This window comes from Nicotiana tomentosiformis, chromosome 2, assembly GCF_000390325.3.
Source record: "Nicotiana tomentosiformis chromosome 2, ASM39032v3, whole genome shotgun sequence".
Taxonomy (NCBI): Eukaryota; Viridiplantae; Streptophyta; class Magnoliopsida; order Solanales; family Solanaceae; genus Nicotiana; species Nicotiana tomentosiformis.
The window spans coordinates 116,814,189-116,837,387 of NC_090813.1; the positions used below are offsets into that span (position 1 = coordinate 116,814,189).

Consider the following 23,199-nt stretch of genomic DNA (forward strand, 5'->3'; position numbering starts at 1 on the left):
ACTATATTTCAGACCTTACTTCCGTGTTTATTTATTTGTTATTAATAAATTTAAAGATTGTTTAAAAATTAGTTAATATCATTCTAACGCTGGCTTGCCTAGTAAGTGAAATGTTAGGCGCCATCACGGTCCGAAGGTGAGAATTTCGGGTCGTGACATCAATATTAGAATTATTTAAATACTAATTCCACTTGAATAATAATATATCAAAACTAAATATACTCTTTCAGATATAATTCCGAGTCATTTTTTGATGTATTTTACTAGCTTGCTTTAGTATTCTTTATTAATGTCTTTTCTCATTTTCAGGGCACTTTGATTTTGTGTTCATCTGAAATTCATGGATTATTAGTTGTTTGCTATATGTGTGAAGTTCTGTCCACTATTTATGTGTTCAATGACTATGTGTACTACTGAAAATGAAAAGGAAGCATGCTAACTTTATTTATTACAAAAGTGGCATGAATTTTAAATTGAATTATTAACTCATGATTGAGGATTTGTATGAGACATTTTTTTCTCAATTGAGTTAGTTATACGTATAATGTCAATACTAATGACTAATGTCACGAACTTATACTTTAATTTCATAACTCAAACACTCATTGAGATAGGATACACGCGCGATGCGCGTACCCTGGACGGTTTTTTAATTATACTGAATATTTAAAAATTATAACTATAATTAAATATTTAAAACTTGGGATGAGCTATTATTAATATTTAAATCAACAACAAAAAAATCTCTTTAATTTTAAGGACAATCCTATTTAACCAAAAAAGTCTTTGATTTAACTAATTTGCGAAAAATCCAAGTCATTCTTTTCGAAATCTATAATAAAATAGATTATAATATAGTAGTAAGAGTCAAACTGTTAAAAATACATACGTTAAAAACAATAAGAATGAAATATTAGAAGACAAAATATATTCTAAGTTAGTTGCCATTAATTAATTTTCTTTCTGGTATTCGTTCAAATAAATGACAACTCCCTATACTTTTTTGTGTACAAAGTTACTTATTTTAAAATATTAACTTAATGTAGACATTTTTAAAACTTAGCATTTGATAACTTGATTTACATGTTATTCATATACATATATTTTAATGATTGACGCTAACCACACATGTATCGCACATACACTAAAGCTAGTCAAACAAAAAAAGGTAAAGATCATTTTTAGCCCGAGGCCAAATCTATTTATATTTGGTAGTCGCAAAGTAGATAAAACTTATATATTTTATGTATATAACATACAAAAATGTATATATGCAAAAAATATATATTTTCGGCTATACAATGTAATTTTTCCAAAAAAACAAAGTTTTCTTTTATGAAATCTTTTGATAAGTTTCTCATGATGCGCTGAATTGGGCGGGTCAAACACTTCTTGGGCTGATTTTGCCACGAAGCCCAACAAGCCTTATTCAACATTTGGGCTAAAAGTCCAATGTTTAGATCCAGAGAAAATCCCAGTCCAGGTCCACAAAGCTACCCGTAAATGCCACTCTTCCGCCGCAAACCACCACTAATACTACCACCAATCACCACCACCGCCGTTAACAACCACGGCGATAAACCATGCTGACCCAACTCTTCTCTAAACTAAACCATAAACCACCCACCATAACCACCATCCTCCTCCTCCTCCGCCGGAAAACCACCTCAGCTGAATACGTAGCCTCGAGAAACCGAGACCCCACTTTCGAAAAACTCATGGACAAATACAAAAACCTCTTCAAAGTCATCTCAATTCAAAACCTCATCCTCGGTTCTACCACCAACACCGCCGCCGCACCCCCCGCCGTGTCCGTTGACATCCTCAACCGCTTATCTCAGCGCCTCCATCTCAACCGCGGCGCCACCCATTTCCTCCGTAAGTACCCCCACATCTTCCACATTTTCCACCACCCCACCAAATTACAACCCTTTTGTACACTCACTGAATCCGCCCTCAAAATCACCCAACAAGAAGCTGCAACTACCAATGCTTCTTTACCACTTGTAATCAACCGTTTAGTGCGTATGTTGTCTATGTCAGTGACTAAAACACTGCCCCTTAGAGCCATTTTCAAGGTATTTAGGGAACTTGGTTTGCCTGATGATTTTGAGGACAGTGTAATCTTGAAAAAGTCTAATCTTTTTGCACTCGTTGATAGTGGGATTGAACCAAACACTCATTTGTTGAAACTTGTTGGGGATGTAATACCAAAAAGTGAGTTAGTTGCAGCTGTTGATAATTGGAGGGTAATGGAGTGTTGTAAAGAGGATCGTGGGGTTGATAGGAATGAGATTTTGTATAGTTTTAAGCATAGTTATCCACCAGGGATGAAGTTGAGGAGGAGTTTTAAGGCAAAGGTTAAGGAATGGGAAAAGTTGAAGTACGTGGGGCCGTACGAAGCGGTGGAGATTGGGGAGAAGAGGAAGAGTAAGATTGGGATGATGGAGATGGAGAAAAGAGCAGTTGGGATTGTTCATGAGTTTTTGAGTTTGACAGTTGAGAAAATGGTTGAGGTAGAGAAGATTAGTCATTTTAGGAAGTGGTTTGGGATTGATTTGAATATAAGGGACTTGTTTTTGGATCATCCGGGGATATTTTATTTGTCGACAAAAGGGTATAGGCATACAGTTTTTTTGAGGGAGGCTTATGAAAGGGGATGCTTGATTGAACCGAACCCGGTGTATGAGGCTAGGAGGAAGCTTCTTGATCTTGTTATTTTGGGACGGCGTGGATTGTCTAGAGGTCACTCTGAGCCAACGAGCGTGAGACAGGGTGACGATGGTATTGAAGAGTTGAAGACTGATTCAGATGAAGATTGAATGCAGGGATGCTTTGCAATTGCTAAAGGATCATAGAAAGTCAAGAAGCATTGAACAAAATGCTTAGCGTGAAAATGGAGGTAAGAATAGAGAACACGAGTGCTATATTGTTCATTTACTCTGAGGTGGATTTCAAATCTTTTGATTCAAACACACAAGAGTTGTTTTCGTTTAATTTCAGTTGGATGACAGCATTCTAGTCCGCGGCATTTCAGCATATTCGTGTAACTATGCCTCAAATACCTAGCGAGTTAGGGACGGCTATATCAATCCTTTATATCCATTCGACTCTACTCGGGCTCATTTCATTCTTTTTTGGCTCATTTCATTACAACATATCCTTTTATACTATCATAAAAATTTAAATTCCCTCTTTTCATGGCTCCCTGTCATGTCTTTTAGAAGCAGAAACAAGTTAAATATATCTCACTTGTTCTACACTGTATGAACATTTTCTTCTTTTATGTCTTATGATCAAGAAAACCAGTCTTATCACTTGAGGTCAGTCTAACTTAACTAAGTGAAACCCGACAGAACGCATAAAATCTTATGCACATGAAACTCACGCACCAGACATGAATGCATGTCTGAGGAATGAAATGAAGGACTTCAGTGTTTAGCGACCTTTTAACTAATATGATAGGATGGTATGATGTTTGGGAGTTTGCATATATAGCTTTGAACTAGTTGAAAGATAGATGCAACTATGCGAGTATTATTTGAATACATTATATCCACGTGCCTCCATGTTTCATTGAGAAAACAGTCCACAGCAATCATGTCGTGATCTTTCCCTGTTGGAAAAGAAGCTATAAGCTGCATATCTGGTCCATTGATTTTGTTCTATTTGTTATCTTCCAGGGAGATGAGTTACATCCACAGTAGCAGAGACCAACTTCAGCGAGTGAGATGAATTATCCTCCACATCAGCATAGAGGTCTGCGTTTGAGAAAAAAAGGCCGAGTTTCAATTACTGATTACATGTAACAAGGCTGCAAAACTTGCTGCTGTATAAAGGATGATGTGGTAGCTGCAAGTGAATGTTGAGTATCACTGATACTTTAAGAGAGTTACTCGATTTAGAACTTGTGGTCTTTGGGTGAAGCACACATAGGCCGTAATGTTTGCAGTGCCTGCTTTTTGAACAATGCACGACTCTTTTCGATTGTTGCAAATCCATCTAGCCAAGCTGTTTTGGAACTTCTACAATTTCGTGAAGGATGGGGAAGCAAGTAAATGGAATCGGAGCATTCACTGTATCATCTTGGAAAAAGAAGTCCAAATCCTGCATGATTTGGGACTTGGAGCAATTCAGACGGAAGCTTGATTTCTATTTCTAACGTAGACAGACCAAGTGAAATTATGTATCTTACTTGCTGACTAATTATTTTGGTTTCTTAGGCATTAACTGCAAGTTGAGTTGTATATTGCTCACAAGTTTTCTGGGTCCTTGGTTTCTCCTTTTTTATGAATGAGTTAAGAGTTCTAAGCTGATATTAGTTGAAGAAGAATGTAAATTAAATTTTGAAATTTGGTTTGGAAATTGGAATAATGCACCATATGGTATAACCCAAGGAGTTATTTGGATTTAGTCTTTCTGCTTTCAGTCTCACATTCAGGCATTCAGCTTTCTTATCAACCTTAAAAAGTAGCAGAATTAAATTAAACAATCACAAATTGCATACTGTTTCTTAGGGTGCCAGTTATAATTAAAGCTTTTTGGGCCATATAACAGCTTAGTTTCCACCTCAAAATCAAAAAGTAGAGAAACGTGCTAATTTCTTAGTTGAATTTTTGTAGCGGAGGTGTATGCAACAGGTATTTTTACCTGAGCACTTAATGCAAGATCTCACCTTAAAGTAAAAGATATAGTGAAGTGACAGTTGAATGAGCCAGTCCGGATTAATGCTTCTTTGGCATCAGATAAGTTTCACTAAAACCCAAGGTAATAAATAATGACTGGCATACAAGCCCAACGGCAATTTAGGTGTCCATGCACATGTAGAACCAGGAAATAAATGGCAGATTATACTTTCATCTTTTGTTCTCTCTCTATATACAAGTTCCATCATTAACCAGTGTTTGTTTCTTTATGGTATGTGGTTATAATCCAATAAACCCTCTACTAAGCTGGAACAATGGCAATCACATATGTGTCAACTTTGTTTAGTAATACATATACATATACAAAACAGTAAGCATTCAGGAAGTTATAAAATCACTTGTTACTGGTTTTGAAGTTTGAACCGTTGAATTTTCTGAAGACACGCCTGAGCTCTTTCCAAGACAACATCAATCCTACTCCTCTTAGTACAACTCACAGGATCCAGCACTACTTTTTGCAGTTTCTTCTTGGGTTCTTGATTTCCCTGACTACCATAGCTTTCATTTTTCCTCTTCCTGTTGCTTGATGACTCTATTCAGACACCCAACACACAAACTCAAACATCAGCAGCAGAGCAAACTGACTAAACTAGTGAATGAAGATTACCATTACATGCACCCACAATCAATGACATTGATTATTAAAAATCTAACCATGAGTATTTTTAAAAGTGCAAGAATGCCACAAGAATCAAGATTTGCAACCTAAAAACAATTTTTGAGCCACCTTCGCCCCTACTCAATGTTATCTTTGACACGATTTATATATATACGAAAAAAGAACTGGTTTAAATTACCATAGTTATACTGGATAATTTTCTGACAAAAGGAATTCTATTATTTGAACCCCAGTTGGACCATGTATCTTCGGCCGTGCCCACAATTTTTGGTGGAAAAGTGTGCATACATGGTCAAACTATATAAATTTTAAATATTTACAACAATATACATTAAGTTCGAGCTAAACGCAACGGGTTAAGTAGAGAATTCACTATCAAAGGAACATATGATAGCAAAAACATAAAGAAGAAATAACCTTGAGTAGCAGCAGAGGTTGAAGGAACAGAATCAGAGTTGTTGGATTCAAGAAAAGAGATGAAGGATCTGAGCTCCAACTTCAGATACTCAAAGTTGTTTGGGTGCTGATCTTCCAAAATTTCCAGTTCTTGTTTTGCTTGCTCTATCATATTAATGTTCGTTTTTGCTGAACCAAACACATTCCATGATGTTGATGGCCATTCCATTTTTGCTTAGAACTTCCAGGGAAATGAAAAGACAAAAGAAGAGCAAAAGCCGGAAAGTTCGAATTCATTAATAAATGAGTTTGTTCCTTTTGTTTAAAAATCCAACTCCTCGTACAGTGTCAACTAGCCATAAAGCGCGACATGAAAAGGTTTTATGTCCGTTTCTCGATATTATAAACGCTTCGTTCCTGTACCCACTATAAAGTGGAGTGTACATGCTACATTTTCTAATTTAATACCTTGGTTATTCATTAATTTATATATTAATTAGAAATTAAAATTAATACTCATTCTGTTTCATTGTTTGATACACCATTAGTAATTCTTTTTTATACTATTAGGTTATCCAATGATATCTACATGTAAGTTTGCATAAAATAAGTTATTTGTTACTACAGATAAAAGTGTAAAATTTTCTTATGCTACGGATGTGGTCAAAGTCTAATAGGAGCAATTAGAATAAAGTGACTAGGCTGAGACAAAGTTAGAATTTGAAGTTTATGGGTTTGAAATTCTAAATATTTTAAATTAATGAGTTCTAAATTAATAGTCTGTGAATATTTAATGAATTTCTTAAGATAAATGTATATGATTTCATCAAAGCTATTGGGCTCGGCGAAACCCGTAGTTTCTTCCTTCCCTCTGCCCATGTGACTAGGAATATATTGCAATATTAGGGGCAATTGACTCTTTAATACCAATTGCATAAAGTTCCAATTTAGACGAATAACCTAACAACCTCTAAACATGCACCATTTTTTAAAGTCAGGTATCAAATTTACGAGTTCTTTTTTACTTTAACATCTATATTTCATAAACTTAATATGAATAAACACCTTTAACCATAGATATGTATGATTGCATATCGGTGTTCATAACACGCAGCGGAAGACAATAACAATTCTAGGCAGAACTTTTCGTGTTTAAAATTTATTTACATATCAAAGATCGGATCTAAGACGTACCTGGTGAAGAGAGTCTCGTTTTAAATTTTTTCGATAATGCGAAGACGTTATGCGTATCCACACCGAGACTGATCCTTGCTATCAATATTTTAATCAATAAAATCCCGCGAACAAATTGAATGAAAATATTGTGTTGAAATTTTTCTCAAAAATCTCAACTCAGAGGTAGAAGAACAAGAAATAATTTTCTTGTATAGTATTTTCTATCTTGGCTTTGTATTGCACTATTACTTTCTCAAAGCAATTTTCTTCTCAAGAATAACTCTCTTGGTTTTTGCATGACTTTACAATATGTATAAGATCTATATCTCCCTCATTCTTAATTAGGACTCTCTCTCTCTCTCTCTCTCTCTCTCTCTCTCTCTCTCACACACACACACACACACACACACACACACACATATATATATATATATATATATATATATATATATATATATATATACATAATTTCCATTAAAAAATACAAATCACATGTCTTATGGTAAATATAAAAAAATATACAACTCATTTATGGAATTCAATTCTAAATTGAATTCTACAACTTAGTCAATATTTTAAAATAAAAACATGTAACTCATTTATGGAATTCAATTCTAAATTGAATTTTACAATTTAGTCATACTTTTAAAATAAAAACATGTAACTCCTTTATGGAATTCATATACACAAATATTAATTATAATTATCAAGTGTGTGTGTGTGTGTGTGTGTATATATATATATATATATATATATATATATATATATATATATATATATATATATATATCAACCAAGAGATGTAATTTAATTTTCTTATTTAAAATAGAAAACTTCAACTTGTCCACAATATTAATTATATCCTCTGTGCTAGCAAAGAATATAATAATATTTTATTTGGACTAATAACTAAATTTATTTGACTAATTAAATTCTTTAATTTAATTATCAAATAATAAAGTAATTAATCCTTTAGCAAAGATCAGAACACTCGTTAGAGTGCGACCCCATAGGTTCAATACTAAACCGGTAGTAAATTGATCACATCAATATACTAATCAAGGGTGACGTCTAGAAATACTCCTTAATGACCGGATAGCATGAAGTATACAATTTACTCCCAAGAACTTGTAGAAGAATAATGTATTAATTCCTTCTGTCCTTATAGATCTGGGTCACCCTAGGATATGGTTCAACTGTGAAATCCTAATAGGCGAGCGACTATGTGTTCATGTCAAAAATAATCGACCATTGAATGACCTAAGAAACTCTTTTCTTCTTTCATTCAATCGCCCTGGCCAAGGTCTTAATTTGGTCGGTTATAATTTATGATAACATGGAGCTTAAACTCTGTACCAAGAGTTGACATATTCCATCTTAATCAATCACTAATTCTACAAGTATTTAATCGTACCAAATATCCTTTCAACTATCGCCCTAGGGCCATAGGTGTCTAGTATCAAAGCACAATAAATAACTTGTCAATTACTATGATGATATCAAGTCAAAGAAAACTCTTACATCACATTCTTCAAGAGAATATCCTATTGACAGTTTATGGTAATTCTAACCATTAGGAATTATCCAATTAATCGGTTCAATTATCATATCTCTATACGCATCATCTATTTATGTTATTTAGTTAATGAGATCAACTAATCTTTATCCCATAAAGACGATCACATAAATATTGATCTAACCAGATTACTAATGTCCAAATTAATAATCTTATGATCAAGAACAAAATTTAGGTTAAATTGTAAGAGACTTTACTCTCATTATCATGATTCCATCATGATGACAAATCTCAAAATTTAATCAAGGACCTTATTAAATTAATCAAGCAATTAATAATAATTATGATAAATGAATATCAAATGCCATATATTTTTATATCAAATAACATTCACAAACATATGTTTATGTTATCAAATATGAGATTGGATATAGGGCATATCTAATATATCCCAAACGTTTATGTGTCGAAGATGTAGCTAATATGACAAAAGTGCATGTCAATTGCGCCTGTGAAGCGCCTGTATACGATGATTTTGATAAAAATAAATTACTAAAATTACAATAATTACATAAATGTAAATGACAAGGAAGAGGCAAAAAAAAAAATAATTCCTTCCCGGGTACTTTTGGAGAAGTTTGGGATAGAAGTGAACATTAGAACCAGGCCAAAGAAAATACAACCTTAAACTAAAAAATTTACCTTCAATAAAATCATTCCAAAAAATAATGTCTCCGTCTTTAAATTACAACTTACTTGCTCCTAGTAAACCTATCGCTAAACCACTAAGATTATAGTATCACTAATTTGTTAAAATTTTATGTGTAAGATCAAACTACAACGATATAACTTATTCTTGTTCTTTATGGTTTGTTTTAGCTCATCTTAACTAGAAAAGCTAATTACATCAGCAATTCATTCATCAAATCAAGTGCTTAGTAATAGTCGAAGATCGAAGGTTTAAAATTTTCTTCGTCATTAAACTTTTTTGTTGTTCTTAATAGTACTAAAACTTTAAAACTCTAAATTACTTCCCTTTTCTTTGTGAGAGAAATAAGTTTAGTTCTATCTTGCTGTGATTTCCTCTAAAATGATAATCTGCTATTTTATATATATATATATATATATATATATATATATATATATATATATATATATATATATATATATATATATATATATATATATAAATATATTAGATCTCATGTAAAGACTTTTAGAGTTCTTTTTTCTTTTTTGAAGCGTATGTCTCACAAGTTTTTTTGGCAGCATCAACATTTCCAAGACGTATGTTAGTAGGCGTTTGGACATAAGAATTGTAAAATTCGAAAAAATGGTGAAAATATTTTTCAATGGAAAATGGTATTTGAAATTTAGAGTTGTGTTTGGATATAAATTTTAATTTGGGTTATTTTTGAAGTTTTGTGAGTGAATTTTGAAAAATAGTTTTTTAGAGTTTTTTAAATTTTCGAAAATTTCCAAAATGTATCTTCAAGGGAAATTTGAAAATTTTATAAACAAACACTGATTTCGAAAAAAGTAATTATTTTTTGGAAAAAACTTCCATCAAATTTTATGTCCAAACGGGCCCTTATTACTGTCACGGTGTTTGATTGAATAACAAATATCTTTTTTTCTTCACCAAATAACATATTTTATATTTAGATAACATTGGAATTTCATGTCAAAATATTTGAACTTCTACAAAAGAAAGTTGTTGAGGACAAGATAAAGATCCCAGGGCCCGGAATATACAAGGCATACTCCTGAACTGAAATAAGGTAAAAATTGCTTCGTTGGACTTCAACTTTTTTGGAAGAAAGAGAGGAGCAAGTGCACAAATAGCCATTCTGGAAAATATTTTTAGAGATTAACCAATACTTATTTTATTCTGAAATTTAAACTAAAAATCTTAACTTCAACACAATTCATGATATTTTAGTCTTGAAAAAATGAACTGAAAAATAGAAATTTAGAATGCAACTAATTCCTAAATAATAGCCCTGTAGAATGACCCGTGCCATTTCTTCAGAAAAGAAAAGTCAATCTAAAATTGCCTACCAGATTTTGTCCAAACAAGAGCCCACAATCTCTCCAAGTGTATGGTTAAACTCCAGACTTATTATATAATTGTCTGCTAATTATAAACATGAGCTATTAGAACTTCTTTCTAATTTCCATCACATCATATACTAATAGCCATAAGTCATTTACTCTGGAGCCTTCAAGAATGACCAAGTACATACTAACAAAAATATCACATACATAATTCCAAACAAAGTAGTTCTAGAAACATCTCCTTCAAATCCTATATAAACAAACTATATTATAACATTCTTACCATCTTTCCCTCCAAAAGCAGTCAACTGCCATTAACTTCCCTAAGTGCACAATACATACATAAACACAAAAATCTGAGCTGAGAAAATGAAAATGTCCCCTGCCCTTTCTTTGTCTGTCATTCAATTTCCCCTATGCAAATCCCAAGATCTTTCTAAGGATACTGACAATCCTAAAATCTTTAGTAAAGAAACCCCATGTCAAAAATCATATTCAGACACCAGAATAAATAGGAGGAAGCTGTTGAGTGGTAGTGGTTTGAGCCTTGTAGCAGGGACTTTGGCTAAACCAGCAAGAGCAGAAACTGAAGCACCAATTGAAGCAACTTCAAGTAGAATGTCATATTCAAGATTCTTGGAATACTTGAATGAAGGTGCTGTGAAAAAAGTTGATTTTTTTGAGAGTAGTGCTGTTGCTGAGATATTCAATCCTGCTCTTAACAAAGTCCAGAGAGTTAAAGTTCAGTTGCCAGGATTGCCACCAGAATTGGTGAGAAAACTTAGAGAGAAGGATGTAGATTTTGCTGCTCATCTCCCTGAGATGAATGTCATAGGACCACTTCTTGATTTACTTGGGAATTTAGCTTTTCCATTGATATTGCTTGGCTCTTTGCTGTTGGGAAGCTCTTCTTCAAATACTCCTGGAGGGCCAAACTTGCCTTTTGGATTAGGAAGGTATGTGTTGAATATAGCTTATGTTACTGCTGATTTACTTGAAAAATAATATTACCAGGAGGTCACGGGTTCGAGCCGTGAAGACAGCCTCTTGTAGAAATGCAGGGTAAGGCTGCGTAAAACAGATCCTTTGTGGTCTGGCCCTTTCCCGGACCCCGCGCATAATAGAAACTTAGTGCACCGGGATGCCTTTTGTTTTAGTGGTAAGAGTAGTCTACTTTGTTTGAACTTAAATTTCGGTTAGATATTGTAGGTTGTTGGTATATTTTAGGTTTTACAATATTTTATAAATCTGTGTATTTTATTTTCAAGTTGGCTATTTAAATCGCACTATAGTTTAAAAAAAACTAGGAGAGACAATTTCAATCATTCTTTTAATCTTTTTGCTGCTCCATCTCTTTAAGAAACCCAACAGTATGCTATAATAGAAATTTCATAAACATGATCAAGATTGAACATTATGTCTGGTGAAGTGATCTTCAACAACTACTAATAACTAGTAGTACTTGTTTGTGAATAATGCAGGAGCAAAGCAAAATTCCAGATGGAACCAAATACAGGAGTAACATTTGATGATGTGGCTGGGGTAGATGATGCAAAGCAAGATTTTCAAGAGATTGTTGAGTTCTTGAAAACCCCAGAAAAGTTTGCAGCAGTTGGGGCAAAGATACCAAAGGGAGTTCTCTTAGTAGGGCCACCAGGGACAGGGAAGACATTGCTAGCTAAGGCGATCGCCGGAGAAGCAGAGGTTCCATTCTTATCTCTCTCTGGTTCAGAGTTTGTTGAGATGTTTGTTGGTGTGGGAGCTTCTAGAGTTAGGGACTTATTCAACAAGGCAAAGGAAAATTCACCTTGTTTAGTCTTTATTGATGAGATTGATGCTGTTGGGAGGCAAAGAGGAACTGGTATTGGCGGTGGAAATGATGAAAGAGAGCAGACACTTAATCAACTTCTCACTGAAATGGATGGTTTCACTGGAAACACTGGAGTCATTGTCATTGCTGCCACTAATAGGCCTGAAATTCTTGATCAAGCTTTGCTTCGACCTGGAAGATTTGATAGACAGGTATAAAATGAGATTTTGATTGTAAAATTCCAATAAAATGAGGTGTATTATACAGTTTCCAGAATACACTTCACTTATATTGATATTTCATTTTATTAGGTAAGTGTTGGACTGCCTGATATAAGAGGAAGGGAAGAAATATTGAAGGTTCATAGTAACAACAAGAAGCTTGGTAAAGATGTGTCTCCAAGTGTTATTGCAATGAGAACTCCAGGATTCAGTGGTGCAGATCTTGCAAACCTCATGAATGAAGCTGCTATTCTAGCTGGAAGAAGAGGAAAAGATAAGATTACCTCGAAAGAGATTGATGATTCCATCGATAGAATTGTTGCTGGAATGGAAGGAACCAAGATGACAGATGGCAAAAACAAGATTTTGGTAGCATATCATGAAGTTGGACATGGTGTCTGCGCGTACGTTAACATTCATTTCTTTCCTCTCATTATTTTCATTTATACTAGATTATACATGAAGCAAAAAAAGGGAGTAATTTGCTCCCTATTGAATTTTCAACTAACATCAAGTGTTCAATATATCAGGCCCTTAGACAAGGTGTTTAGATGAAAAAACCGGACAAATTTAAGAAGCTGTCTAAGTATTCAGTCTTTTCAGTTTGTTATTTGTAATCAAAAGACACAGTACTAAAGAATGAGTCCTTGTGCTTATAGGACATTGACCCCTGGCCATGATGCAGTACAGAAAGTTACATTGATCCCAAGAGGGCAAGCTCGCGGTCTTACATGGTTTATTCCTGGTGAAGATCCAACCTTGATATCTAAGCAGCAACTTTTTGCTAGAATAGTTGGAGGCTTAGGAGGTAGAGCAGCAGAGGAAATAATTTTTGGTGAAGCAGAAATCACTACTGGTGCAGCCGGAGACTTGCAACAAATAACTCAAATAGCAAGACAGGTATTTACTTAACACATCATCTTGTTGCACCACATTAAAAGAGAACAACATATTCGAATACACACAAGTATTAACTTGCCAATGTTTATATCATGAGCAGATGGTGACAATGTTCGGGATGTCTGAGATAGGACCATGGGCGTTAACAGATCCAGCAACACAGAGTGGTGATGTGGTGCTGAGAATGCTGGCGAGGAATCAAATGTCAGAGAAACTAGCAGAAGACATTGATGTATCGGTAAGGCACATAATTGAGAGAGCATATGAAATTGCAAAGAACCACATAAGGAACAACAGGGAGGCAATCGACAAATTAGTGGACGTGCTGCTAGAAAAGGAGACTCTTACAGGAGATGAATTCAGAGCTATACTCTCTGAATTCACTAATATCCCATCAGCTAACATAAACAGCAAACCAATTAGAGAACTGATTGAGGCCTAAGCAAAATTACTTCCAATGTACAGCTGCAGAAACTAAAAACTTTCCCCAGATTGTACATGTATAGTGTAGTGCAGAAAGCTTGATCAATGTAATATAATCTTCATTAACTTTGTGTATCAAGATCTAACCGGAAATGCTTTATTAAGCTTAATTTTTTTTTTTTTTTTTAATATGTAAGAATACTCTATAAGGATTCGAAAAGGAAAATGGAAAAGGGAATACTTCTAGCAACTAAATGCTCTAACCAAATTAAATCATTTTCCACAAGATTCTTTATGACGCTCAATCTTAAAAATGCGTAAAAATTATTTAAACTCTTTACCACTTACAAGTTACAAGTATCATTAATCACAACTTCCCCAGCTCCACGCTCGCCCTTCAGAAAAATTATATTCACCAAGTTTAACTCAAGTAAAATAGTTAAACAAGTTTTTCAAGATTATCTTGAGATGTCCTCTATTTGGATTACTTTAGTGGTAGTTTCTGTACCTTTAGCTGCTTCTAATTTCGGCTTAACATCTTGGTTCAATTTCATAAAACAATTTGATATAGCAAGAACAGCTGCTTAGTTGCACCAGAACAATCTTGAGCTACCAACATCCAGTTGATTCATCATTTCATTAAACAAACTTATAGAACATAGATAACATATACTGTACACACCCTTTATACCTGAAAAGCCAAAGGATTCTACATCTTTATTTTCTTGGAAGTTCAAGAACACAAGATAATTAAAAAAAAGAAGGCTATAACCTATAATCATATGATAGGGAAAATTATTGGATGATGAGACGCCTGGTGCAAAGGGTACAATAATATCTGCGCTTAGTCTTGAAATAAAGAGGGACAAAGCAGAATCTCCACTGGCTCTCCATGTCTAAGGCTTGAACCAACCCTCCACAGTAAGGACATGCTCCTGGAGCTGCCTGTCTTTGTAATACCCTCTCATCTTCATCACATACAAACACCAAACACATCTTCAACTTCTTTATATACCTTCCTTTCTCTATGAAGAAGGAAGCAGGAGCGCAAATTACCCAATCCTAACACGGGGAGGTAGTGAGTAGTGACAATAAATAATAATACCGACCAGTGAGTACAATCAAATGACTTAACAAGGACCATAGGAGGGCACGTCGTGTGTCAGGACCATCTTAATTCCAGCTCCAACAGGGTACATTCAAGTTGTTGCATATATACAAGATTTACAGCAAAACTTGTTTTTTTTCTCTAGTATATATAAGGTGTCTATTAACTTGCAGGTTGGTAATAAAGAAGCTTAGATCACTAGGAATAACTAAGATATGGCAGAACAGAATACCCAAGAAAGAGTCACAATGGTGGGGTTGTTGGGTCAAGGAAAAGGGAGATATATATTCACAAAGATATAGTAAGAATCTGGAAAAAGCTAGTGATATCTCGAATAAAAGGACTCAAGTACAAAACGCGGTGACGTCATCAAGCTTTTATTTATGCTTCTGGATAACATTCTTTTTTCCTTTGTGCCAAAATACATATGTTAACCCGAACCAAATCACTGTTATACATTTTTTGCCGACAAAAATTATCCTACACACTTAATTTTTTTGAAATGTAGCTGAAACACTATTTTTTTTTCTTAGCCAGTTCGTCAAAATTTGTGTGATGTCAAGCACCAATAAAGTCGTGACACATGTTATCCTAAAAAAAAAAACTTAATTTCCACCTTAATTAATATATTTTCTTAAAAAACAAAAAAGAAAAAGTCAAACGATACCCCTCACCCAACCCATCTCTCATCTTCCAAGACCACTTTTGGTCATCTTCTCCAATTAAGCTTTTTCCTCCATTAAAATCTACCTGTATAACCCCTCCAAATCACGGATATTCCGTTTTCCTCCCTTCTTCTCTCATTTCACACCCAACAATCGCCCAAACTTTCTCATCACTACTGGTCGCCGAAAAACTCTACGCCGCTCGGAGTTTCCGACTGGCCGGCCAAAATTGCCCCTTGCTGTTACCAGACAATCGGATCTGGAGGAACCTCGTCGAGGAATGGTCGGATCTTGGCCGGATTTTCCGATTTTATTTTGTATATGTTCTTCTCACCTTTTTGTTTCATCTGAAAGATTGGCCAGACAATTAAAGACTCTAGCAACCCATAGTTTTGCTGTCATCTGTTCGTTTCTCGGTTGCCTTACCACCCCAGCTCCGGCGATTGCCACCATTGTAGCGACAATTTTATTCTATTGTTTATTGGCTTTGATGGATTCTATGTTTGGAGTTGTTTTTCACTGTTATTGTGTCTACATTAAAGTTATTGCTACAATTGTTCTCTGTTGGAGTTTGATTGATTATTGTGTGGAGGAGGGGCAAATTATTTGGAGATATAATAATTAAAAATAGTAAAAATAAGAAATGACTCAAAAAAAAAGTTAAAAATAAAAAATGCTTAAAATGTGGCACTTAGATTTTAACTTAGGCATTTTGCCTCTTTTAAACAATAAAGAAATCAGATTATTCCGAAACAACAAATAACAAAAGCTGATACAGAAATAAGGGAAAATTGTATTTTATCTTTTCTTTTTCTTCCATACTTTTCAGTTTTAAGTAACATATATTTAGAGTATGCCCTTTTAGAACTTGTACTTCTAACATGGAGATCAACATATTTCTTTCACATTGATCTCTGGTTGGATATATGCTAGTCAATGCACCAAAATTAAAAAATAAAAAAATAAAAATTCTGTACTTGTAATTTTAAGGGACACCTTGACTCAGCATAGCAATCCCTGTTTCAGTTGCTGAAATGATTTATGACAATTGTAGCACCCAGATATGTACATGAATGATTTAAGCGGACATGTGGCAATACTAACAGAATAATAGAGAATGATAAAACACCTACTAGAAGAAGAGAGTTCAAGAATTTAAGAAACTATCGACCCTGGTGTTATCCTTCCTAGATAGAAACTTCATGCAAATGGGTGGTTTCACTCCTGCCAAAGCTAGTATTGAACTGGGTAAAGTCCAGACCCCGTCACCACAAATCAATCCAGAAGCCACGGCAGGTCCAAATGCATCAGCCTTGGCCTTGTTTATCTTTGACCAAACGAACAATATCAAGCTCCCGAGACACATATCAATAGTAAAGTAGGAGCCAAGATAGAAGGGAATGGCCATGGCCATTGGGAGAGGAATGTATTTTGCCTTGTTCTTTCCCACGAGATCTCTGATGCCATTGATCACGATAGCTCCAACGAAGAATATATAGCAAAGGGTGAGGCAGTGCTTTGGCAGAGCTGAGAAACCTTCAACTCCTATGATAGACATGCTACGAAACACCAGCGCATAAGGGGCAGGGTATGCTGAACCTGGGGTACCTAAGCTGTGGAATGCCTTAAGGAAGAGCCAAAATACACATGGGGAGATGACACAACCCATTGCTGTGCCAATGATCTGGCTTATGAACATGGACCGAGGGGAAGCCAATGTCATATAACCAGTCTTGAAGTCCTGTGATAGGTCGGATGCAGTGGAAACTATGTTCATCATGACACCACAAGCAGCAAGTCCAGCAAGAACCCCTCCGTGAGCAGCCCCGGCCCATGCACCAATTGTGAAGATTGCCAGCTTCCCATAAGTGGACGCCAATGACCAGTCCGTGAGACCACAACCGTAAGCATTGCAGAAAGCTAGTACTGGTGCAAAAATATAAATCACTATGATGTGGTACCACTTAAGTTGATGGAAAATGTGTGGAAGTGTTATAATGGAGATGACCGCAATGCCAACATAACCCACTATGGCAACCCATGTCGGGATTTGATCCTTGAGGAAAAGCTCTGTTCGCCGCTGGTCATCAAAAGACATGGAAGGCTCCGGAGGAGATGGACGAGCGCCAACTGGCAAAACCGCACCTTCATTTTTAATGCGCAATTGCATATACAAACCATATAATGTTCGTCCAAGTACCTTACAGAAATTGTAGAGACCATCACCAAGGATCATGGCTATTGCTATGAAGACCTGCAATAGAAGAGAATTATGGAAAAGATATCTTAAGAATTGAAAATTTTGCCTCATTTTGGTCCTTATTTCTGGTCTAAAAGAAAAAGGAGGAGATTACCTTATAGCCCTGCAAGCCGTGAAAGCTGGCGGGACTCTCATCTGCAGGGTACCAATGACCCTTTCTGTCCTGAATTAGAGGCCACATTATACCCCAAGAAAGGATAGATCCAAGTAGCAAAGAGATGTTAATTAGATAAGGACATATCATCCCTACACCAACATATGTTGCTGAAAAGTCAAAGTAGAACCTGGTTGATTGGAAACAATTAAAATGTTAAATAAAAGTAAACAAAAGTTGAAAGGAGATATTAAGATGTTATTGATCCCCACACCTCAAACAACCAGACACTAATTTTGTAAATAGTTTCAATGAATCTCAATTCATCTCTTTCGATGTAGGTCATTTGGAATTAGAACCTACCTGTTCTCATAGGCTTTAAGACCAAACGTGGGAAAACTTGCAAATCCACAGTCATCCCCAGCAGTGAAAAACCATTGGAAGAAACCCCATAGGAAGCTGAAGGTGAAGAACTTTCCCAGAGCTTTAACTTGTTTCCTGTAGTGATCGATTAGAAAGAAACAATAAAATTGTAATCATACCATCTGTACTAATGCTGACAGAATTTACTAAAATGTATAATATTCTTACTTTGCTAACTTTGCTCCTTGTGGGGTGTGGAAACTGTTGATAAGGTGAGCAGTTGCGGTGCCACTTGGATAAGTCAGTTTGAAGTCTATGATCATAATCTGAAACATAGTTTTTTGCATTATCAAGATACAGTGTAGAAGAATAAAATAAGGATGACTAGTTCAAGTGTTAACATGTCATTCCAAGTACTATGTAGAGCATAAAGCTCTAGTGTCTCGATCTGTGTTCTAAAAAATATTAAGGTTGATTACGCTCTAGAGAAGTGTCATAACAAAAAAAAAATCAACTTGTAGAGGAAAAAGTAAAAGTGACAGCTGCAGAATACTAAATCTTGCGAACAGCTTTTAACTTTTTGTGAGGAAATTTGTGATGCATATACATTACACATATCCTGAGATATAGTAATATACCTTACGAAGAGGAACCACTGAGAAAAGCCCAAGAAAGCTAACAACAAAAAGAAACCCTATCATCCATCCCAAAGAGGGGTTCTTAATATTAGCTGCATTATTAGCTTCAACTGCTTGTTTGGCAACAACTTCACTCATGCCAAACAGATAGCTTCCAAAACCTCCTGCTCATCCAAAGTAACATAAACAAAAATTGAGTAAGAGTCATTGAATTTGAGATGCTCCTATCATTCTTGAGAAGAAATATAAGAAACATTTACACATCTTTTCAAATAAAGGCATGGAGGAAAAATAAACGGCTGCTGCTAACTCAATGAGCTAGCATTGTTGCAAGATAATGTGGGATTTATCAAGGGAAATTCGATTACAACAAAGTTGTGTGGAAGAACAGGCTCAATATTGGCAAATTGTTCCAGTTTGTTTGATGCTTCAATAGACTTAAAAACAAAAAAGGAAGAGTAGAGGACTTCAGTTTGCATTACTTCCCATTCTTAATTGAATATAGCCAAACAAAGCTGCATACAGTTTGTCTTGTATAAACTCCCCCCCAAAAAAGCTAGCAGATTTCTTATACTACTATATTAAGCATCCCACTGAGAAAATAGTCGACTAGATTCTGTAGAACTTCTTAAGATTGTGGTCTGTTTCACCTTAGACTAATATCATCCTTTCAGTCAAAGTTCCCTAAATCAACTCTTCAAATAACTTTTCAATTTGTTAGCAGTATATGCTATCATCTATCTAACAATTTCGTCTGCCAAATTCATTGCAATAAATTCAAGTTAACTCGAAAGCAAATTCAACGAAAACCATCTTGACTAAGAGGTCAGCCAAACATTATATACGTGGCAACATTGATTTTAAAATGGCATATATCATAAATTTATTAATTTGGTACAAATACCGAATAGAAATATTTTTCCATGTTGATAGTCTGCAAAATGGGAAAAGGAACAATTAAGTCTGAATCTGCGGATTTTGTATAGTGACTTGTGGAAAATGATAGGAGTAGCGGTAGTTGCCTCTCTTATTTTTTACTATTGTTATTGATCACTTATTATAGATAGTTACACATAAATTCACTAATTATTATGACACATAATTAGTGGAATCAATAACATAAAAATAACGTAGGCAACGTGTTATGACATGTTAAATAATAAAAATTCTTTACATTATCGGTGTATATAAATTAAATTCAATAAACCTCACAATTTCTCAATTTTAAGTCAACCTAACACTAGAAATCAAGTAAATGACACTCCATTTTGCCGAGATAAGTGGATAGACTTTCAGTTAGTCGTGGGTTCACATTCTTGAGTCTCCACCAAACTCATACATTCCATTCCCAATCTTCCTAGTTGTACGACTAGTAGATCTGAGACACAACTACTTTTATATATATATATATATATATATATTACTCCATCCACTTAAGATTTGTTCTTTAGTTTAGTTCGACTCATCTACTTTCCAACGCCTCAAATTAAGTTTTTGAAATAGTGTCATAGACAGTACTTCTCATACTCTACATGTTAGAAACCACCAACTTGGCTAAATTGATTACTACATTTCTCTATTCTCTCATGTCTATTTTAATTAATTTTTTAATCTTTTTTTTGGTATACACTATTTGATTTTTCCAAATTTCAAGAAAAATTAATTTTTTTTTTTAAAAGTTGTCCTTGAAATATTTGTTATATTTTGAATGAACAAATTAAGATTAATATGATCAATTATATTGTTAATTAATATTAAAATATGAATCCCGTAAAAATAACAAAAAAATAAAATAAAAAAAGTGGACCAAAAGGAGAAATAATCATAAAACCGTAGAATTTGTACGGTAGGAGTTGCATTTATAGCTATTCTAGAAATTCACAAACCTTTGAGCCTAACTAGATGGGACCACCACTTCCAAAAGGGCCCACACAACCTTTCACCCGTGTATGGTCAAGCTGCTATTATATTCAATGTAGACCCTACTCAACCCACAAAGGCTTGAGACCAAAAAGGGCACATGAGAAATATCCCATGGCCCAATTTAATGATTTAACATGCATGCTTTCTAATCTACTTTTACTACTTTTGGCTTATCCAAGTTTCTTAACAAACTGCGATATTATATACAAAAATTACACTTTAACCTCTAGAGTTTAACCTAATTCTCCTTTAACCCCTACCACTTCTGGCTTTTGGGTCAATTCTGCAAGCCGAGATATCCACAATATCTTAAATATGAAAAAATTAAATTGCGATAAATGCATGAAAAAATTGTTCCAAGTTTGCAGCTTAACTGTTTGACAAAAAGCCTATGAGAGAATATAGTTACCGCTAAAGGCAATGCCGGAAGTAGCAACAACACAGGTCTGAATGACAGTGTTTTCTTGGCGAGTGAAAGGTTGCTTGAGAAACCCAGATTTCTCAAGAAGTCTAGTCCAAGTCTTGACGAAAAAGAACCCCAAAAGACCCGCAGAAACATTGAGGGAAGGGATAATACCAGTGGTGAGATTCAGCTTCATGACAATGAAAGTGAAAAGAACTCCCAATATGAAACTCACAACAAATGCCCTCAAAGTTAACTGGCTTTGCCATGAAGGCACTTCTTTGGACTCAAAGATCCTTTCTACAGAGTCTAAAGCCTCTCCTTCTATTTGGGTGTCATCATTTTTCTTTCTGTTTACACTGTTGGATCTATCCATAGCCATACAAAGAAACCTTTTTTGGGTTTCTACGACTCTGTTTTTCTTTGTTTTCTTGAAGTTGAGATGGGTATTTAACTATATAGTGAAAAAGTTGATCATAATAGAAAGTTTCAAATGAAAAAGGAACCTTATTTTTTTCTTAGTTTTCTTGAGGTTTATATTGTGAGGAAGTTGACCAGAAAAAGGATACTATGGGGTTTGTCAAAATCAAAGGAGGGTATGGTAGTTCTTATCAGATGGTGAGTTGGCCTCGGTGTTATATAATCAATTTCTAAGTGCTTAAATGGGAGTTCCGATTTGGACGCTTTATTGGGTAGAAAAAGAAGGAACAATGAATTTTTCTGAAATTAAAGTCAGCAAAAACTTGGGGATTCTGTGATGACTGAGACTGAAGATGGAAATGGTACAGTGAGTAGTGAATACAGTCTATAAAACGGCTTTGCACATTGGTTGGTTGACGAATTGGTTTTGGAGGCCAGCTTGCAATTATTTATGAGGTTTAACTTCTAACTGTGTAGTACTGATTAACAAAAAAAAAATGCAACAATGTAATTTTTATTTGACGTATAATAAATGAAAATACTAACTTGAAAAATAAGACAAATAAATTGTATTTGTTGTGTTAATTAAATTTCATTTATACTATCCGTGGATTTAAATTAAATCTTTATTAATTATGTCTATACCAGATTTTCCTGCATGCTCCATTTAGCAAAATACAAAGTTCTTTACAAGAAATACGTTCTTGGGAGTACGGTCTTTTTTCTTTTTATGTTTTGGAGATTGCTTAATAAGTATAAAGATTTGTTTGATAAATATGAAAACGAAAAGTGAAGAAGTCTCATTGACGGATTTAGGATTTGACTAATTAAGTGTAATCGCAACCATAAGTTTCAACATAGACCAAGCATATGCGCATGTGAGACTTTTTATTAAAAAAAACTTATAACACTAAGGAGCAAGAGCACTTGAAGTCAACTTTGGAGATTCTTGGCAAAATTAATATAGAAATTGGGTATGCAGCATCCTAATTAAGTCTATATCAAGTGATTTCTTTTCATTCGGCCTAAATTTTTGCGTTTGACATACAATAATAATTAGAATATACTCGATAAACAAAGTTGAGATGTGCAAGTCGATCTGACACTATTATCATAAAAACAAATTCGTGAGTGCCATATGGTGCCATAAAATGAAAAGCGTTGACTGAGATCCTAAAATTGGGCAATGTGAAGTGAAACACAAGACACTGGAAGGTATATAGAATCATGTTATATGAGTGTAACATGAATTTGGTTCATTCTTCGGAGTGGGACAGCTCTTGTGAGTACGTAAATATATTAGTGTAGGAGAAGGAAGATGATAGAAATATTACAATAGATTGTGTGAGGTGTCTTCTTATATACGAATCTGGTTATTTTTCTTGCTTTAGCTATGTGGAAATATTTTGTTGATGCTCTACTTTCACTGAATCACGTCAAAGCATGTGAAATACTGCTTCTAAAGTTTTAAAACTATTTAAACTTTGAAGTCTAATTAAC

The 23,199-nt window shown here is 34.6% G+C and overlaps 5 protein-coding genes across 8 annotated transcripts; 2 read left to right on the forward strand and 3 right to left on the reverse strand.

The window, feature by feature from the left end:
* Positions 1–1,422: 1,422 nt before the first annotated feature.
* On the forward strand, positions 1,423–4,420 carry LOC104085395 (protein ROOT PRIMORDIUM DEFECTIVE 1). 2 transcript variants are annotated; one of them, XM_070196000.1, is made up of 2 exons: positions 1,423–2,947; positions 3,684–4,420. In XM_070196000.1, exon 1 carries the CDS (start codon positions 1,584–1,586, stop codon positions 2,820–2,822), a length of 1,239 nt encoding a protein of 412 aa, XP_070052101.1. In that variant the 5' UTR covers positions 1,423–1,583; the 3' UTR covers positions 2,823–2,947; positions 3,684–4,420. The 2 variants fall into 2 exon arrangements, with proteins under 2 accessions (XP_070052101.1, XP_070052100.1); XM_070195999.1 differs by having other exon boundaries at positions 1,424–2,902.
* Positions 4,421–4,893: 473 nt separating this feature from the next.
* On the reverse strand, positions 4,894–5,987 carry LOC104085394 (uncharacterized). Its single transcript, XM_009589406.4, has 2 exons — positions 5,743–5,987; positions 4,894–5,238 (listed from the first exon to the last, which is right to left on the reverse strand). Exons 1-2 carry the CDS (start codon positions 5,948–5,950, stop codon positions 5,048–5,050), a joined length of 399 nt encoding a protein of 132 aa, XP_009587701.1. The 5' UTR covers positions 5,951–5,987; the 3' UTR covers positions 4,894–5,047.
* Positions 5,988–10,739: 4,752 nt separating this feature from the next.
* LOC104107807 (ATP-dependent zinc metalloprotease FTSH 6, chloroplastic) lies at positions 10,740–13,951 on the forward strand. Its single transcript, XM_009616709.3, has 5 exons — positions 10,740–11,427; positions 11,953–12,493; positions 12,593–12,906; positions 13,162–13,402; positions 13,503–13,951. The coding sequence occupies exons 1-5, from the start codon at positions 10,841–10,843 to the stop codon at positions 13,842–13,844; spliced, it is 2,025 nt and encodes a 674-aa protein (XP_009615004.1). The 5' UTR covers positions 10,740–10,840; the 3' UTR covers positions 13,845–13,951.
* A 478-nt stretch (positions 13,952–14,429) lies between these two features.
* On the reverse strand, positions 14,430–16,193 carry LOC104107808 (uncharacterized). Its single transcript, XM_018774692.3, has one exon. The coding sequence runs from the start codon at positions 14,819–14,821 to the stop codon at positions 14,621–14,623; it is 201 nt and encodes a 66-aa protein (XP_018630208.1). The 5' UTR covers positions 14,822–16,193; the 3' UTR covers positions 14,430–14,620.
* Positions 16,194–16,600: 407 nt separating this feature from the next.
* On the reverse strand, positions 16,601–22,111 carry LOC104107809 (probable metal-nicotianamine transporter YSL7). Of its 3 annotated transcripts, none has more exons than XM_009616712.4 (6): positions 21,286–22,111; positions 18,954–19,117; positions 18,544–18,641; positions 18,316–18,450; positions 17,953–18,142; positions 16,601–17,852 (listed from the first exon to the last, which is right to left on the reverse strand). In XM_009616712.4, exons 1-6 carry the CDS (start codon positions 21,659–21,661, stop codon positions 16,746–16,748), a joined length of 2,070 nt encoding a protein of 689 aa, XP_009615007.1. In that variant the 5' UTR covers positions 21,662–22,111; the 3' UTR covers positions 16,601–16,745. The 3 variants fall into 3 exon arrangements, with proteins under 3 accessions (XP_009615007.1, XP_018630206.1, XP_009615008.1); XM_018774690.3 differs by lacking the exon at positions 21,286–22,111 and adding an exon at positions 19,436–19,457; XM_009616713.4 differs by lacking the exon at positions 21,286–22,111 and adding an exon at positions 19,214–19,368.
* Positions 22,112–23,199: the final 1,088 nt, after the last annotated feature.